Source organism: Penicillium angulare (assembly GCF_028827245.1).
Source record: "Penicillium angulare strain IBT 27051 chromosome Unknown utg000008l_segment0_segment0, whole genome shotgun sequence".
NCBI classification, from domain to species: domain Eukaryota; kingdom Fungi; phylum Ascomycota; class Eurotiomycetes; order Eurotiales; family Aspergillaceae; genus Penicillium; species Penicillium angulare.
Window position 1 is genome coordinate 1,330,904 of NW_026623167.1, and position 17,684 is coordinate 1,348,587.

The window sequence follows — 17,684 nt, forward strand, 5'->3', positions numbered from 1 at the left end:
TTATGATTCTCCAGGGCTATGCTTCAATGAAACAATCATCTAGCTTGATGTCTTCTTGTAAAGACTTTACTGCTAGAGTTCCTTGAGATCACTTCAAATTTAAAAACCTCAGAACTATCTCTCTAGATCAATATCTCCGGATAGGGCAGACATCTAGAGTGATGATCTATCGAAATGAATTTCCAGCTATTTCAAGTACTAGATATCAGTGATTTTAATATGAGAAGTAGGAAAACAGGACTAATGTAACAAGTCTATTCTATTTTCCCCTGATTTGATTTCAGACCAAACAGGAACACAAGACATATCAATACAACTAAGTTACACATGGTGACGAAATCAGAATGGAGATCGGAGCGCGGAACGGGGAATGAAAATGCTGAAAAAATCGTGGAGAGGCGGATGCAGCGAGTTAAGTCGGGAGAGACAGAGAGAAATTTTATATGGTACACACCCCGATCCTAGTCCTCGACTTGCGTGAAGTAGGGATCATTTCCAAAGATAAGATGCCAAGTCTCATCTCCGGAAGGAGTCAAACAAGATGAAAACATTTGAGAAATGTTTTATTTCTCAGTCTTCTCGATCTGCTCGTTCTTCTGCTCGGCATCATGGGCAGCCTTGGGGACTAGGACATCACCCTCATCGGCGGCGGCCGGGATACCTTGTTCAATGGGTTGAGCAGGTGTCTCCTGCTCACTGGCAGGAGATGATTGTTCAGGTGAAGCGGGGGCAGGGGTAGGAGGAGCGCCCTCAGGACCGGCCTCCTCGTCGTCCTCTAACTCGGCACCGTAGACATCGGGGTGTTGACGGAAACAATCTTGCATGTCCCTATGAGATTGTTAGTAAAAGCACTAGTGATTCACACCCTCAGCTCAGATGAACATACTTGAACTTCTCAATGCAGTCCATGCCCTTGGGCTCCTCCTCAGAGTACACGAAGCAGCTGAACGCGGCCTTGAAGGCCTCTCCACAAGGGCCGTGGGCCATACCACCTAGGCAAGGGCAGTCCCAGTTGATCTCGCCAGTCTCTGGGTTAAAGGCAGCTTGTTCACCGGCTTCCTGCTCGAGCTGTTCCAAACCACCTTGCTTAGCCTGGGCGGCGGCCCGCTCTTCCCGAATCTTGGGGGTAATGGAATCGAGGGTCTGGGAGGATGCTTTGGAGGTATCTTCTTGCAGGTAGGAGAGAACAGAGACTATATAGTAACGTTGACAGTTAGTATTGTTCCGAATAGATCCATTGGGTTCAATTGCGACGGTTTCCGAGATCGCAGGGCCTCGGGTACGCAGATCGGGAAAAATGGATCGAAGACAGGTCTAGGACACAGCAGCTGGAACATACAGGAAGGCTCCTCGGAGAAGACACTACTGTTGTTGTAATAGTAGATGGCACCACCAGCCAATCCAAGACGAAGCACGGTGCTCTTCAAGCTTCTGGATTTCGGTGTTGGACCAGTGCTTATCAATCGGGTGTTCGCCGGACCACGGGCGACAGCAGGCGCGCGCGCGAGCGCTCTAACGGCGGGACGGAACATTATGGTGGTATATGTTTCTGGAAGACGGATTGACACCGTAGGAAGCCTCCAAGAAGTGAGGGAGGGGTGAAAGGAGTGGAGGGGAGGCTGTCGCCGACGGATGGAGAAGTTGGTGGAAAGAGAAGATGGGTTTCGGCCTGAGGTTTTGATCCGGTTTACAGCCAGTCACGTTGCGGCGCGGGTCAACCTACTTTGACTACACACTACGCGCCACTGTCAGTACATATATTGATTTGAACCTCTATACATTTATTAAATGTTTCATTTTAGACTACCTATGCTTCTGAATAATTTCCTAATCAACTAAGATGCCCCTATGAGATTCCTCACCTGCTTCTATACCAGTAATGGGGCGACTGGGGATTGATTGAACATATTGGCCGAACTGCCTAGAGCGAGGATAGTAAAACCCGCGTATAAGATGATAGGAAACCTTTGTAAATAGAGCTAGAACAGGGAATTTTGAAGCAATGACCAGATTTTTAAAAATTTATTATTATATCCAATGAAACTTAAGCTCAGTCAATGGTAATTAAGCTATGTCAATGGTTTTTAAGCCTCATCAATGCTTTTGAGCTCCGTCAATGCTCTCCGCCCGGGTTCAATGGTTTAGTTTGAAGCATTGGCTTATTGGCTTGAGACCGCCTCAGTTACCGCCCAGAGGCATTTCTGCCCACCTTGTTACACGCGAGCATTCAACAACTCTCCGGACTCTCTCCCAACTGGCTCTAGTCGGATATTAGTGCAACGGGATTATCCTTGATCAGATATGGAGTGGGATCCAAGTCTTTTTTTTCGTCTCGAGGGGAGTCCTGCGCCGTATGCTCTGTTGATCTTGAATCAGCCAATCAATGAGCGCGCATTTCAGGTACTGAATGAACATGGTGAGTGGGCTTTTTGTTCTCTGGGAGATTATATAGATAGAATATTTCCTATTCTGTTGTGTTTTCGTCTTCGGATTTGAGAATAAGTTCTTATGATCTTGTCGGACAAATATAGCTTCCTATATCATTTGCGCCGATGGTGGGGCCAACCGTCTATACGACTTGTTGAAAAGTCAAGGGCAGGAATCAACAGAAGTAAGTCGGACATTGCCGGATCAGATCAACTATTTCGAACATGAAAATGTTTTTGTATTTTGAAGATCTTTTACTTATTCCTAGCACGATATTGCTGAAATCCTTGATAATCATTTATCAGCTATATAATGATATCTTTAGAAACTAACATTGATATGCACTACAGCTCCCTGACACCATTGTCGGAGATCTGGACTCACTTAATCCAGAAGTAAGGAAACACTATGAAAAGCATGGAGTGCCTATCTTAGAAGATCCAGATCAATATTCAACAGATTTCACCAAATGTCTGAAATATCTCAATACGCACTCATCAGACATCATCGCATCTCCTCGTGACCGCAAGAGCTCTACATCCCCATTGGGCCCAGACCCAGTGCTTGAAATTGTTATTCTCGGTGGTCTAGGTGGCCGCGTCGATCAGGCCTTCTCACAGATTCACCATTTATACATGATGTCCCGGGACCAGAGAAAACTCCGCGAAGCACACCAAAGCAAGCAAGGAACAAAAGATGTCTCTGCTGAAAATGATGAGCCCAATCCTGCGTCTGGGGGAAATCTCTATCTCGTCTCTGAAGAAAGTATTACTTTTGTGTTACAACAGGGGAAGAATATTATTCATACACCAGCTACGAGACGTCCGGATCTTGACCAAGCTGCTCGGAAACGCAAGCGTGATGATGAATCTGAACCGGTATATTTCTTTGAGGAGAATATCGGTATTATTCCTCTTTCTGCGCCTGCCTCCATCACGACCAAGGGGTTTGAATGGGATGTAGAAGACTGGCATACGGAGATAGGTGGTCAGCTATCTACGAGTAATCATATCCGCGCAGACACGGTTCACGTGGAGACATCGGTGCCAGTACTTTTTACCGTGGAATTGGCGGAAAGACTTAAGCGCTGATGAATGATGGGGACTATTTTGCATTTTATGATGAAGAGAATGATCTTTCGGAATGTTTACTATACTTGCTGATTGATACCCTTGGTATAGAGTCAATAATAAAGACAACAGTCATTAAAGGCCAAAGGAACCCCCTGAAAAGAACCAAGAGTAGAATAGACACCCAAGCCTAGCGCCGCCTCTGATGAAGCGAGAGAGAATAAGAAAGGGAAAAAAAAGAAAAGGTAGGAAACAGGAAACAGTATCGCATATCGCATCATCGCATATTCAAAACACTTACCTCAAACCATAACCCGCAAGCTTTAAAAACGAACAGCAAAACACGGGAATAGAGACGCAGACACGTCTCCAGACACACAGGATATCATCCAACAGAATAAGTACAATACCGGATTATATACCGGAGTCGCACAGCAAGAAGAAAAGAAAAATGAAAAAGGAGCAGAAAGACAAAACTGTTAAAGAGCACATTCACGTCGTTCCTCCCTACTAACTATGGAGAATCAAGACTCCACCCATCTCCTCGTCTGCACCTCCACATACTAGACCACCTGTACAGCCCAAGCAGACGCAGGAAGACCAATAAAAGATCTATGAGCGGCGCAGAATAGCCTCGTACAGAGTACCAACGACACCAATGGCGGATCCAGCCAAAAGACCCTTCCACTGTCCGGGGATGGCGTAGTTGACCTTTGCGATCGCATATTTGCTATAGAGGCCAGCATAATCGTAGTGATCAGCATACACCTTGTAGACCAGGATAGCCTTGGCGATGTTGAAAGACAGAGGGTCAAAGCTGGGGCGAGTTGGAGCCGAACGGCTACTACGGCGCACAGGCTGAGCACCACCAGTAGCAGCTTGCCAGCTCAAGTTAAAGAAGTAGGCAGCCAGCAAAGGCACGAGCAAGTTGCTGAGGAACCAAAGGGTGAAAGGTGCCCAGAAGTTGGGAGTAAGCAGAACAAAGAGATCTGGGATCTTGATGTGGAATGCGGGCAGGAAGGCGGCTGGAATGGCAGGAGTAGTAGTTAGGTATCGCAGAGGAATAAGCTCGTAGAGAACGCTGCTCAGTTCTAGGAGGACGAAGATTGTCTCTACGGCCTTGAGGCTGCTTAGGGTTGCGCGCAGTGCGTGAGAGCGCTCAATAATGCCGGATGCGGACCATGCGCTTTCTAGACCCTCGCGCATCTTAACAGTCTGTCTGTCAATGGCATCGGTTACCACGGCGGGAGAGGGAGGAAATTGCACATTTGCTGAGTCGACGACCGAGCGCACAGTGGAGCGAGCGGCGGAGCGCGACGCAGAAGCGGGGGTCTTCTTTGTTACGGGTGTTTTGGTGGCATCGTCAGACTCACTGTTGTTATTGGTTAGTACTGGGATTATCGTATGATGTTCGCGCGACAAATGCGACGCGCCGGGGTGGCACTGATCAGTCATGAACTGATTAAGGTAGAAAGGCGTCTTACGTAGGTTCCTCCTTTGCCTTAGTAGATCGCCGACCAGGAGTCCGCGCAGGAGTCTTCTCAATTGCAGTGAGTTCAACCTTAGGCTCGCGCTTCACGGGCGATCCTCTACGAGGAGGAGAGGCCAAGCGCGAATAGAATTCAGCGAGCTTCTTGTCATTCGAGAAGATGGCACGGTTATCGCTGAGGTGCTTGTCTAGTGCTGCGACCAGTTCATTTTTGTTGTAGTCCGAGAAGCTTCAAATAAAAAAAGACGGTTAGCTTTCACATTATTGTTTAGATGCGACGATACTCGTGCGCGACAAAGAATAAACATTACATACTCTGGCAGGTCGGTATGCTCGGCGAACTCGACCAAGTCTCCTTTGCGGAGCTTGTTCAGATAAGGAAGACCGTTGGACATAATGGAGGTAGTATTCTGATGAATCGTCAGAGCCAAGAACTATATGAAAGGTGGGAACGTACGAACCAATTCATCAAATCACGAGGATAATGTATGAGGGGAAGGAAGATGCAAGGAGGAGGGGAATTGAATTAGGCCTGGAATTGTTTACGCCCGCGGGATCGCCAAAACAAAACACGCTAGCGCGTTCCTCTTTTGTTCGCAAGTTCTTGGGAATTCTTTTCCACTGGGAATGGGGGAGGGGGAAATGAGATGGAAATGGTTTATTGGATTGAAAATCACCATAGAAATATTTAGAAATATGTTTTATGTTTGATTTCTCTGGAAAATTGAATATATGTTTGGTTTCTATGGTACAATTGGGCCTTTCGGTCCGTCTAGTCTATCAAAGGGAGTTGAGAACATAGGGTTATAAACATCCAAAACAGCAGTGACAACCCTGCTTAAAACCCTTCCAAGAATTCCTTGGAACAAAGTATACAGAAATTAAAGAAAAAAAAAAAACGAAGATAAGAATGAGGGAGAAAAAAGAAATGTAAACCTCTCCAAAAGAAACGCCATCCCAATGAAATAGGCCCTTTTCAGGAACTTATGCAGGCAAAATAAGACATCATAGAGGCGAGTCCTTTGACTCTTGCCACGCTTCAATCCGTTTAAGTAGGTATTGGTACATAACCAACATCGTCCCAGACTGGATGCTGGTCCATACACCACGCGGACCCACACCACGAAACCACCCCGCGAGCCCCTCCGTGCGGTAGATCATTTTCAATCCCGTAAAGACAGATGATGTATCCAAACGAGGTGCCCCAGGTGGTGCGACCGATGTAGATGGTGATGATGTGGAGATAGGGCGCGATGATGTTCGTGAAGAGTGAGTGTGAGGATGGGATGAACTAGGTGTGTGTGGTCGAGGGCTTTCTTTGGGCACATGGTGATCTCCAGTATGCTTGGTTCCTGATGATCCAGTGGGGTTTGCCGGGGGATTTTGTTGGGTTTGGATTCGCGTCTTCACCACATCTAGCGGACATGTAATGACACCCGCCATACCTCCTGCTGTGGCTGCAGTGAGAATTTCTAGACCCAATCCAATGTCCCTTTGACCAACCCATTCCTTCGCTAGGTTCTGTTCTTGCTCGTAAAAGGCGAATTGGAGAGCGGAGAATGGTAAATCACGGAAAATAGTCGCTTTGTAACCGTGGAAAAGTGCCGATACACCTTCCTGTCGCACGATTGTTCGGAATGCATCGGTCGTGCTGCGGTAGTTGTATCCCGAATGAAAATATGGGTTGTTATATCGGCCTTGTAATTGCAGTCGGGTCTTGAGTACCTCGCTTGGCACGTAAACGATCGATGCAGCCAAGTCTGCGAAGAATCCTCCAGAAAGATATGCGATGTTGGGGTTGACGCCTCTATCCAGCATTTGGCGCTTGGTGAACTCGTATACACCGAAGAACGTCACCGTACCCGGGAAGGAACCCCAGAAAGCTGGAATGACACCACCGTATAAACCTCTGAGAAATCCTTCTTGACGGTAGATAGTTGCGTACGACGAGGTCATCGATGTGTATTTGGGCGGGAATGTCGGGTCGCCTTGTTGTCGGGTCTTGACGGTATCCAGCGAGTGCATCAACATATCACCACATGTTCCTCCAGTTCCACCTGCTATCATAGCCTAATATTTCACATACGCGTTAGTAACATAGCCTAGCACGATACGCTAATTGTTGCGAGAACAAGAAAAGTCTCACATGTAGATAGGGCGGACGGGGCTCCTCCTCCTCCAACAGATGGTCATTCCGCGCATGGCCGGCGGAGCCACCAATAACTATACCATGATGGGCAGGTTGTGGGCGAAGGGAAGGGACAGGGTATTCATTATTCGTTGTTGAGTCCGCAGCCGGTGTTGTCGAAAACAGGCCGGACACTCGCTCGGTCAGGCTCATGGCAATCTGTGCCAGAGACTGTGATCCCGAGAACAACGGGACCGGGGGGTGATTAAGGGAGGAGTCAATAAGGGAAAAGAGAAAAGTATCACCCCCGGTAAAGTAGTAATATAGCAAAAGAGTGACGAGTAAAAAGACGATGAATAATGGAGAGGTTCGTGTCTCTCGGGGCCGAGAATCAAAAATCTGGTCGGCGATGTTTTTTCTCCGCCCCGTGTGATGCCTGATTCCGTAGGCATATATAATACGTCATATAGTAAGAGGGATTTAATTGGACAATGAGATGAAGATGAGTGATAATGGGTTGACCAATGAATTAACAGATTTATGTACTATATTACTGATTCAACGAGTGAAATGAATACATCGAAAATAGGGGGCCAACAGGGCAAATGAATCAAACGATTGGAGATAGGTCACAATTCCTATAGTTTATCCCTCACTACTTCATTTCTTGCCAAATCCGTGCTGCTGGAGGAAGTCCGCAATCTGCTTATATCCGGCAGTGGCATTGTAGTGCAGATTGAGACCATGTCCAGTGTTAGGCTGGATATAAGCGGAGAAAGCCTTGGTGGAAGGGAAAGCCAGCTTAACACCAGCAGCAATGGAAGTTGCAGCACCGCCAGTCGCAGTACAATCACCGCCACAGAAAGGAAGATCATTAGCACCGTCAATGACGAAGACAGGACCAGTGAATTCACTACCAGAAGGAACACTGGCAATGGTCAGAAGTTCACCAACAGTGACAGGCTGCTTGGTCTGCTCCGCGAAAGCCAGAATCTTAGGATCAAAGTGCTCAGGATAGAAGAAAAGGTACTCGTTGTTGCCCGAGTTCGCATTCGTCAAGTATCCCAGGCTGTAGTTGGAGGTCTTACGGTCGACAACTGCGCGGTTGAGACGTGCTTGCTGGAAGTTTGCACCAGCGAGAAAGAGTGAGTTGTATGAGGCGTTTAGCGAGAAGCCTGTGAGGACGAGAGCATCGGAGAGATCCGGGTATTTCGCTGATAAAGCGTATGTTTGGGCTGATCCGAAGGAGTGTCCGACATGGATGACCTTTGAGGGCTTCTGGTTGATGCCTGGGACTGAGCCGTTGCGAATCAATCGGGTGATCTGGGCGAGGGCCTCAACTTCTAGGAAGGATTGAATTTCGTTCTTTGGCTCGCCGTGAGAGGAATTGCCGAGTCCTAGACGATCATAGGAGAGAGTATGGTAGCCACGGGACAGCGCATAGTCGACGTAGGAATAGTTATAGTTGTTGAAGGGAAGGTCCCAGTAACTGAGTATTCATGTTAGGAGTATATTCGAGATACCATTGAGCATATTAGAGACTTACGTCTTATCAAATCCAACTCCGTGAGTTAAGATTTGTAGGTTGACACCATCGCTCGTAGGCTTGTTCGGTACACAGTATTGCGCCGAGATGTTATAGTGACCAGACACAGTATGGTAGCCTGTCAATGCAGTCTCTGTGAAATTGCCGCCCTGACGAGTGGCATTCAACACAAATGTGGTCGCATCCTGGTTGGTAACAGGTGTCTTGATGCCATTGAAAACAGCATTACGTGAAGAAACAGGGACCTCGATGGTAGTATTGTAGCAAGTTTTAGCAGAGACAACACCAGCCGCGAGGAGCCAGAGTCCAATAGAAGAGGCAACCATTTTCGTTCCGAAGTTCAGGACGACTAGTACAAATTCTTCCTGTCTTGATAGAAGAAACTCAGGATAAAAGGGTAGCGGGATACTGCTTCTCTTGAGCAGGTCTCATTTGACCTGTAAACTTTAAGTTCCAAGACACTAAGGCAACTATTGGACAGCTACAATTTGCAAGGTTAGCCTATTATGATTCTATGACTCTATTTCGACATGATCGTCTGTTTTGACAAAGATGTATACTCGTAGCAAAACTGGATGCACGGTTTAGCAGGGATTAGGGGGTTCAAGTGGAGCTTTGGCCCCGGGGGCATAATTAGAGTGGACCGCAGATCCAAATATGGCGCAACAAACGCCGAGTCTGGGCTAAGGTGAAAAGTGTTTAGGTGCAATTTCGTGCAAACTCTGCAGGGATTTGGAAAAGTTGAAGTGATCTGTGCGAATCAGGATTCGGGGGTGTCGCTGGATTGATCCACTGGACTCAAATTTCAGCACGGAGGAATTAGTTATAGGGGATCTATCCAGTTTGTGGTTGCTGACGGGGCTTACCTGCCCTTTTCACATTTGTCAGACACATGTGGCAATTATAATAACATTAGGCAACATTATAGTCGGCTGGACCCGATCATGACCTGGAGATGAAGTGGCGTGGAGGTTCAAGAGGCTCAATTCCAAGGATTGTATTTAAGCTCAAATATGACATAACCACCTTCTCCAACGACATTGAACCGTGCTTATCTCCGGAGCTGCGACTTGGATCTTGCAGGAGCTCTTGTCATCATTTGAAATACCAACATTATAAACGCGAAAGGCCGATTAATGCCGACTTTACTTGGTCAGCATGCAGTCTAATAATATTTGCTCAATTGATGTTCTCTTCGTATATTCAATGAGACTTGAATAACATCACAATATGTAACTTTCTCGGTGATCTGTATAGATGAGGGGATATTGTGTGACTATTCTTTTCAAGGCTACAAGTATACGAGATGGACTATTTGAGACATAAGGTCATCAGTGTAAACTGAGATTCATAAATCTGGCTAGCCGAAACCAAAGACATTGGCACAGGTTACAGGAACAATGCATCACGAATTTCTAGAATAAGAAAAGTTGAAACAAAAAGACAAAAATAAAAACAAAAGACATGACGTTGCGTTACGTATAGCTTCATCAGGGCGGTTATGCTCCACGGCCGCCTCTTTTCTACAGAGGAAATAGAGGAACCTAGATGGGTTCATACTCCCTTACTCACACACTCACACAAACCCCGCCCCTCGTACACTCCAATCAGCATAAAGCCGAATTGGTAGATAGGAAAAGACCCATCGCTTCATTCCTTCCGCCGCTGAGAAATCGTTCACTGAGACGTGCGATCCCCAGACCGCGGTACTTTCGGACATGATAAGAGCAAGAAGCATTCCTATGTATATTTTGCGTTTTGCGCGCAATCCAAGACTCGTTTACTGAGGCTTCTTGTTGGCGGCAGCAGGTCCAGAGATGTAGCGGCCGATGTCGGTAGCCTCGTAGACCTGGCGAATAACGCCCTTGAAGGCCTCCCAACCCTGACGAACCTGAGGGGGAGTGCCCTGGTGAGAGATAGAGGCATCGGCGCGAGCAGTCAGAGAGCGGACAGCCTGCTGAACGAAGGAGCTCTGGGCGTAGCGGGCACGGAAGAAAGACAGGTAAACAACCAGCAGGACCCAGCTACCCTTGGAGAAGGTGACGGCGGAGAGAACCAGACGAATGAGAAGGAGGATCTCGAGGGTAGCAACAACACCCATGCTAGCATCGTAGTACTGCTTGATGAAGCGGCCAATGGTCTCGGCGAGAGGGTTCTGCTTGACTGCGGGCTTGGAGGTGGGCGAGCCAGTAGAGCTGGCACCGGCACCCTGGGAAGCAGGTTGCAGGGTGGGGATCAGGTACATACGGCTGTAGGTCGCAACGTGGAAGACAGAGTATACGCTGAAGGGCAGAAGGGCCAGAATCAGCTGGCGCGAGTACAGCCAGACGAGAGCCATTCCTGTGGCACGTTAACATCGATTCAGATATCTCTTTATCATCAATAGCACTCACCAAGGTATTGCACATTCTCATCGGAGATGAGCTTTTTCACGATTTGGGGAACGCTTCCTTGGACCCCACGAGCGAAGTGGCCCTTGTAGACGACGATTCCATAAGTGACAGCGGCCGAGATAAAAGCGAGTCGATAAGAGAATCGTGCAGCGGAGGAGTAGTAGTTGAAGAAGATGAATGACAGAGAGTATCGGAAGACGGAGAGCAAAAGCGTGAGGTGACTGTGGGCGGTTAGTGGTGTTGCTTCTAGGAAAAGCGATTGTGGGTTATTTCCGAAGGTGCGACATACCCGATGAACCAGGCAAACCTGTGAGAAAAAATGAGATTAGTATTTGATTAGATATACATTGGAGCTCCATGCAGCTCTTGGAGACAAATTGGGGATTCTTACTGAAGGGTTTGAGCCAGAGTCTTCAATCGCTCAGCCAGAGGCAGAGTTGAGGGCGGAGGAGGAGCCATGAGGATAGGTGGAACTCAAGATACCGAGTACCGAGGCGGATGAGGAGAAGGGGGAGGGAAAAGAAGAAGAGAGTTTTAGTTCCTGCAGCAGATAGAGCAAGGAGCAAGGGGAAGTTGCAGGGAAGGGGAAAAAAGACGAGAGAAAAAAAAGTTGAGGTTGTGAAGGAGGCTGGGGGAGCGGGGATGGAGTTGTGTGTTACCTGTGCTTTCCAGCTGGAGCTAACCAGACCCTCTCCGCCTTCTGCCGTGGTGACGTCGAGCATTCGCAAATCAAGCTGATCTACCTGTATAGATAAGAGAAAAAGGACTTAATATTTTAAGAAGAGCCTGAATAGTATGAAGCTAACTATATGTACAGGATTTAGACGTGTGTATTTTGGAGGATATTTCGATATTATTTCCATGTCCCAACCACAGTGGAGTTGCCCTATTCCCAGGATCCGATCGGTTTCGTCTTAAGTGGGACCTTTGAGATCCATTTTCTCTTAACACAGTGAGGTGTTCATGCTTATCTTCAGTGCATCAGGGCTCAGATTATACCTGTCATACAAAAAATCCGAAAATCCAACAGATTGAGGGATCGCTCTGGCTCCGAAGGCTCCGGCTGGACTCGGCCTGACCGCTATTTCTTACAGCTGTTGGAATGCACATGCGCAAGTCCTCGGTTGCGTGCTTCGGGCTGAAACAATTACAACACCCGTTGCTCGTGTCCTGGGTACTTAGCTGCCTGTTGATACATTGATTTATACTTTGCAGATCGCCCGACAAAAGTTGATACCTGTTGTCCTCCGTGAAGTATGCAGTCTAGATCTGAATGGATAATATTTATTCTTCGTAGCACCTTTCGGGCCCTTTTTGCTATAGCTTATTATCGTCTATACAAACAACCACTCAGTCGAAGTTAAAATCAATATTGGGGGGTTTTTTATATAGTTCATATCAACCTATACCGTTTTGAAGACCTCGAGACTCGATTAATTGGGGAAACGGACGCCCTTCATATCATCCCCGAGTTGTTAAATGCGAAATATTGCTGTCCCTGGTGGTCGGGTCGCGTGCGCTTGAACTGATTAATAGGCATAGTTAATTCTTGCTCATCTTAAGAATGATAAGGGCCGAATCAAACTTTGCGACGTGTTATAAATCATGCACGTCACTATTCCCGCGGCAAATAAAACCGAGCCAGCATCTAGGTCCAGACACCAAAACTTATACGGTAGGTAGGTCATAAGAAGGGATATATTTCCCCCTCTCCAAGCATCTAGAAGCACAATTCTCGTCCTTTAAATCGGCCATTGGAAACGAGTTATATTCCAAGACTTTCTCTATTGACAAGCTCTGGCCTCACATCCTGATCTCTAATTATACATACCCCCTTAACGTCAACAAGGCCAGCCAGTATTAAGGATGTGCTTAGCCTCCTGGGCGTAAGTGCACCCGTTGTGTACGCTTGAGTCCGAGAAACCTGCAGACCACATCATGAAACCACCAAAAGCGCCATTACCCTGGTACTGTCGAACCAACTGTGCTAGAGTTTCAGGGCTTGCATAGTATCGTGAGCCAGAAGAGGTGCCTGTAGAACCATCAGGAGCGGCAGGAACACCGAGGAAGATCTTCGCAGAAGAAGAGCGAGTATTGGCGACATTTTGAATTCAATCATTAAAGTTCGGATTGGGGATAGAGCAGTATGGATTATTGTAGAACTGAATCCAAAGATAATCAAAATGCGAACTAGTGATGAGGGGCTGCATATAGGGCTCCGGAATTGGACATTGGGGTGCACCAGTGATATAGTATTGATGACCACTATCCTGTGAGAACTTTGAACGAAGAGTAGAAATCATATACTGGTAGTATTGATTACCACTCCAGGCTTCTAGGTCGAAATCCCAACCGTTGACATAGGCATAACCAAAGGGTGGTGGCACACCGCTATACCCTGAGTTACCATATGCAGCCCAAAGGTTTGAGCCAATGGTTTCTGCTTCCCATTGAGATGAAAGCCCGTAAGCGCCAATGGCGCCGCCAAGTGAGAGTATGCCCTTCTTCCCTCTACTTTGACAGAGCGAAATGGCTTGGCTCAACGCCTCGCAGTTTTGGCCCTCACCGAAGCTGGTAATTGAACATGATTGGCCTATAGTTCCATATGGAATGGTTTGGCCATTTCCGAAGACGTAAAGGAAGGCTAGAACGATAATGTCGACACCAGAATCGGAGTTGCAGTAAGAAGCGAGATCATTATTCTCAAAAACATTGCCGCCATTCTGGCCCCAGTAGACCACATTCTGATGGTCTCCATTTCGGCGAGACTTTGCATGATGGACGGCAGTTACCGTAGTGACTAAAGTCCCAAGAAATGTAAGAATCGATTGACGCATTTTGATAAAGGGTAGTCTGAATTATGATGGAGTTCAACGTATGATGTTCAAGCCAGGAACATCAAAACCACCCTAAATATTTGTGCTTGAAGTGGTTGATATCAATTATGAAGAGTAAATGGGAAGAATATAAGATCCAGTCTTACTAGAAAAGATAATATGCAGATTATTAGCACACAAAGATGGAATGGAAGCTCTGGGGAGAGATTTTGATCCTCTTATAAGCTCCCAACCAACGCTCCTGATATACTATTAGAGGATATTTGAGAACATCCGTCGAATACGGGATTTAAATTCCCCATCGAGCCCAGAGTAGAATCTTGATGTACCCATATGCTACGACAACGGGGAATTCCTATGATCATCGACCTCTCAGTCATAGAGCGGTATCGGCTTTGGACAATTGTAGGTTCTCCAAAAGATCCGATCCGGAATTATTGTCGGAGCATAAGCATTTCATTTAAGGGTTAAGGAAAATTAAGATCAAGATGAGCCTTCGGGTGAGTAGAGTAGATACTAAGCTTACTTGGTAGCATTTCTAGCATTGAGTTCGACGGAATGATTTCGATCCGTTGGTCCGTTAAAGGTTGTTGAAGTTATGCCATCTCAAGAAACCACAATTAGACCTGTATTTCTAATTTCAATCATATAAAAATTATAAGGATCCGCAACTATAGTTGCTTTACCTCCTCCTAGCCAGACCACGACCAGGTAGGAAAGTTTGGTCTACGGCGCTCAGGGGGCGCTGGATGGTACCATTCGAGTATTAGATTTCCATCTATAGAAGGCAGCCCCCATGAATGACTTAAATGTATGGAAGACGTAGAATTGCTGGGCAAATTGGACCTTACAGAGGTCAGTGGGACCTTTGACCGTTCAAAATCCGTGAGGATACCGAGAAAGACATTAAAAGAATCCTCTGGATAGGATAAATGGCGCTGGGTGTAGGTGACAACTCGAGTCTCAAGTTGATCAAGTCCCCTTCTAAAATCTGCAAACACCATGTTTACAGCACGATCTTTCATATCCACTGTCGTGCCATATGATACAAGCTGCTGCACAGGTTCTTCGATGTATTGGCCCCTGCAGTGATACAAAACCCCTCTATTTGTGAAGGCTAGACACAGCAGTGACAGCAAGCCCTCTTGGTACGTCCAGCTTCTCTGTGCTCATTTAACACTAACGCCATTTAAAAAACGCCACTCTTTCTCCTCAAAAGGGCAATCTAAAATCGCCGGCTTTTGAATGTCACGTCTACTTATTCTAGTACAATTGTCACAATATGCAGGGGTTTCCTAAATATAGAGATCATAATGACTCCACTGAGATGTCTTGTATTAAGTGGGCAACTGACTACATTGAGTGTCTAGCCCGAAGCCTGCGTTATGGAGTTACGGAAATCGAAGTTATAAGTGGCTGTTCAAGACTGACATGCTTTATGTTCAATATATTGGCAATTTAAGTTGGCAGTCGAGTATATAAACCCCGAGCTGAAATGAAGAATACATTCCAGCCACAAAGAGATATCCTTTGTTATTCACCGCGAGATTTGTCTCTCTTTCCTATTCGATCGCCAATATCTGAGTTTTGCCAAATGGGTCTTTGTTGTGCTCCACGTATCCCAACTGCTAAAAAGAAAAATAAGAGTGGAGAACTAGCCGCAAACGAACGGATCGGTTTAGAATAAGGAGGAAGGTGGACATCAAACAACCGTCAATGGAAAGGTCTCCGAAGATTCAAAAGATCCAGCCCTGCCATTAGCTCCACACAACTGGTGGTGAGATTTTATTTCGGTAGTTGAGCGAGCGATCAAACACGCCCTTTTTTTCGTCTTCTTTGTCTCAGGAGATGAACACGTTGTTAAAAGGACATAGAGTGGAGCTAAAATGGCTCGCCCCATATCAAATGTTGAGAACGATCTTGGATTGGCATGAAATTCACAACAGGATCCACGGGCGCAACCCGTATCCACGCCGGTCTCATCCGTAACCAACGGCTGTTCCCTTCTCCCCACCGCTCATCCAGTTGTGGATCCCGGGATATCTCACCCGCCAACGGACAAAAGTAAGCCTGGTCTCCATAGTCCAAATAACCAGTTCCTATTTGATGAGCTCGCGGTTTTCCATCCTTCTAGCGTCGGTCTTACCTGTTTTGACAGATGCTAGAATTTTTAAGTGGGATCGGCTCACTGGGACATTCGGATGTCCCCAATGTCCGATCCTGCAGTCCAAAGTCCAAAGTCCAAAGTCCAGAATGTGACATATCATCCCTTGTCTTTTTTGTGTTTTCTTCTTCCCCAACTTCTTCATTCTTGCTTCTGCTTATGGGCGCGCTCGTTTGTTCAATTATGTTCTAGTCGAAATTTTTATGACTCGCTCTGGCGATTTGGTCAACATCATGTCTGGCATTCACGAGAGTCGACGGGGGCAGGACCTGGCCGCGACAATTACGGTGACTGCGCTGGCCGTGGTGTTTATCTTTTTGAGATTTTTCTCGCGGGGAAAGAAAGGAGCGGGACTTGGCTTGGATGATTATGCGATACTGGTATCCTTGGTATGTGCAATTTAACCTTCAACGAACAACTCGTATATGTGTGTCTAACTTTTTTCTTGCGGCAGGTTTTTCTTGTTACGGGGGCGGGCCTCAATATCGCACGTACGTTTCAGTTCTATAAGCTTCCAATCACCAGTCTTATTCTAACGGTTGTGAATAGTGATTTATTACGGAATGGGACTGCACTCCAGCACATTATCAACGGGTAGTCTTATGAGAATCGCCAAAGTGAGCCCTCCAACTGACGCACTTCCAAATTATTTAACTAATTTGTATCATATAAAGCTATCAATCGCTTATGAGTGCTTTCATTCCATAACTGTGGGCTTGGTCAAGATAACCATCCTACTAATGTATTCTCGCATGTTTCCCACTCGAGGTTTTCGCCTTGCCACCATTGTTTTGGGAACAATTACCGCTTCATGGGTTATTGCTATGATCTGCGTCAATATTTTTCAATGCTCTCCTATTGGAAAGGCATGGGATCCATCATTATCAGGGACTTGTATCGATTTAAAAGCATCCTTCATCGGGAATGGCGTTCCCAATATCGTGACCAACATCGCCATTCTGTCTCTCCCGACACGATCAGTATGGAGTCTGCAGACCACAACGACTCACCGTCTATCTGTCATTGGAATTTTTGTTTTTGGTTGCTTGTGAGTCTAAGTCGATATACCTGATCTGCGTTAAATGCAACCGCTGGGTACTAAGCCGACACTAATGTTTCAAACAGTGTTGTTTTCACAAGCGTCTACCGCTTTGCTTCACTTATGGAATTCCAGTACGGAGATACAGCCTGGACGCTCAGCAAAGCATGCACTTGGGGTATGGTCGAGTGCGCTAGCGGCATTATTGCAGCCTGCATGCCCACTCTGCGCCCTTTGACTGCGATGATATCGCCGAAATTCACACGCCCAGAAAGTCCTCAGATGATCAAAACCACTGAGCTTCAGGCCCCTGAGAATGAAAAGTCCTCGGGAATGGCCTTTCGCCCTCCAGACGAGCTTATCAACAAGCCGAGAGTGCATTTGGAAGTGACACAGCTTGAGGACGAGTCAGGTGATGAAGTGCCTCTCAATACTATCATGGTACGGCGCAGTATGACATGGCAAGAGACAAACTCTGGATAGGCGCATAGTTCAAATTTTGGAAGCGACAGTAGAGGTGGATAACTGTATTTGTATAGATATTATTTTCTCTTTTGTATATTAGACTTGAGGCTCAGAAAGCTCCACATA

General features: G+C 46.6%; 8 protein-coding genes across 8 annotated transcripts; 2 read left to right on the forward strand and 6 right to left on the reverse strand.

Annotated features, from left to right (window-relative positions):
- Positions 1 to 563: 563 nt before the first annotated feature.
- On the reverse strand, positions 564 to 1,532 carry N7478_011224 (coiled-coil-helix-coiled-coil-helix domain-containing protein; the record flags this gene model as incomplete). Its single annotated transcript, XM_056927438.1, has 3 exons — positions 564 to 828; positions 887 to 1,193; positions 1,340 to 1,532. The coding sequence occupies 3 exons, from the start codon at positions 1,530 to 1,532 to the stop codon at positions 564 to 566; spliced, it is 765 nt and encodes a 254-aa protein (XP_056774486.1).
- A 769-nt stretch (positions 1,533 to 2,301) lies between these two features.
- N7478_011225 (thiamine diphosphokinase) lies at positions 2,302 to 3,518 on the forward strand (the record flags this gene model as incomplete). Its single annotated transcript, XM_056927439.1, has 3 exons — positions 2,302 to 2,416; positions 2,532 to 2,611; positions 2,778 to 3,518. 3 exons carry the CDS (start codon positions 2,302 to 2,304, stop codon positions 3,516 to 3,518), a joined length of 936 nt encoding a protein of 311 aa, XP_056774487.1.
- Positions 3,519 to 4,109: 591 nt separating this feature from the next.
- On the reverse strand, positions 4,110 to 5,381 carry N7478_011226 (uncharacterized protein; the record flags this gene model as incomplete). Its single annotated transcript, XM_056927440.1, has 3 exons — positions 4,110 to 4,869; positions 4,982 to 5,215; positions 5,302 to 5,381. The coding sequence occupies 3 exons, from the start codon at positions 5,379 to 5,381 to the stop codon at positions 4,110 to 4,112; spliced, it is 1,074 nt and encodes a 357-aa protein (XP_056774488.1).
- A 610-nt stretch (positions 5,382 to 5,991) lies between these two features.
- On the reverse strand, positions 5,992 to 7,327 carry N7478_011227 (putative mitochondrial carrier protein; the record flags this gene model as incomplete). The annotated part of the gene is made up of 2 exons (XM_056927441.1): positions 5,992 to 7,056; positions 7,133 to 7,327. 2 exons carry the CDS (start codon positions 7,325 to 7,327, stop codon positions 5,992 to 5,994), a joined length of 1,260 nt encoding a protein of 419 aa, XP_056774489.1.
- Positions 7,328 to 7,774: 447 nt separating this feature from the next.
- N7478_011228 (alpha/beta hydrolase) lies at positions 7,775 to 8,986 on the reverse strand (the record flags this gene model as incomplete). Its single annotated transcript, XM_056927442.1, has 2 exons — positions 7,775 to 8,603; positions 8,661 to 8,986. The coding sequence occupies 2 exons, from the start codon at positions 8,984 to 8,986 to the stop codon at positions 7,775 to 7,777; spliced, it is 1,155 nt and encodes a 384-aa protein (XP_056774490.1).
- A 1,454-nt stretch (positions 8,987 to 10,440) lies between these two features.
- Positions 10,441 to 11,512, reverse strand: N7478_011229 (uncharacterized protein; the record flags this gene model as incomplete). Its single annotated transcript, XM_056927443.1, has 4 exons — positions 10,441 to 11,000; positions 11,054 to 11,274; positions 11,343 to 11,360; positions 11,445 to 11,512. 4 exons carry the CDS (start codon positions 11,510 to 11,512, stop codon positions 10,441 to 10,443), a joined length of 867 nt encoding a protein of 288 aa, XP_056774491.1.
- A 1,652-nt stretch (positions 11,513 to 13,164) lies between these two features.
- Positions 13,165 to 13,890, reverse strand: N7478_011230 (endochitinase 2; the record flags this gene model as incomplete). Its single annotated transcript, XM_056927444.1, has 1 exon — positions 13,165 to 13,890. One exon carries the CDS (start codon positions 13,888 to 13,890, stop codon positions 13,165 to 13,167), a length of 726 nt encoding a protein of 241 aa, XP_056774492.1.
- Positions 13,891 to 16,287: 2,397 nt separating this feature from the next.
- On the forward strand, positions 16,288 to 17,576 carry N7478_011231 (uncharacterized protein; the record flags this gene model as incomplete). Its single annotated transcript, XM_056927445.1, has 3 exons — positions 16,288 to 16,443; positions 16,729 to 17,102; positions 17,180 to 17,576. 3 exons carry the CDS (start codon positions 16,288 to 16,290, stop codon positions 17,574 to 17,576), a joined length of 927 nt encoding a protein of 308 aa, XP_056774493.1.
- Between the last annotated feature and the right edge of the window lie 108 nt (positions 17,577 to 17,684).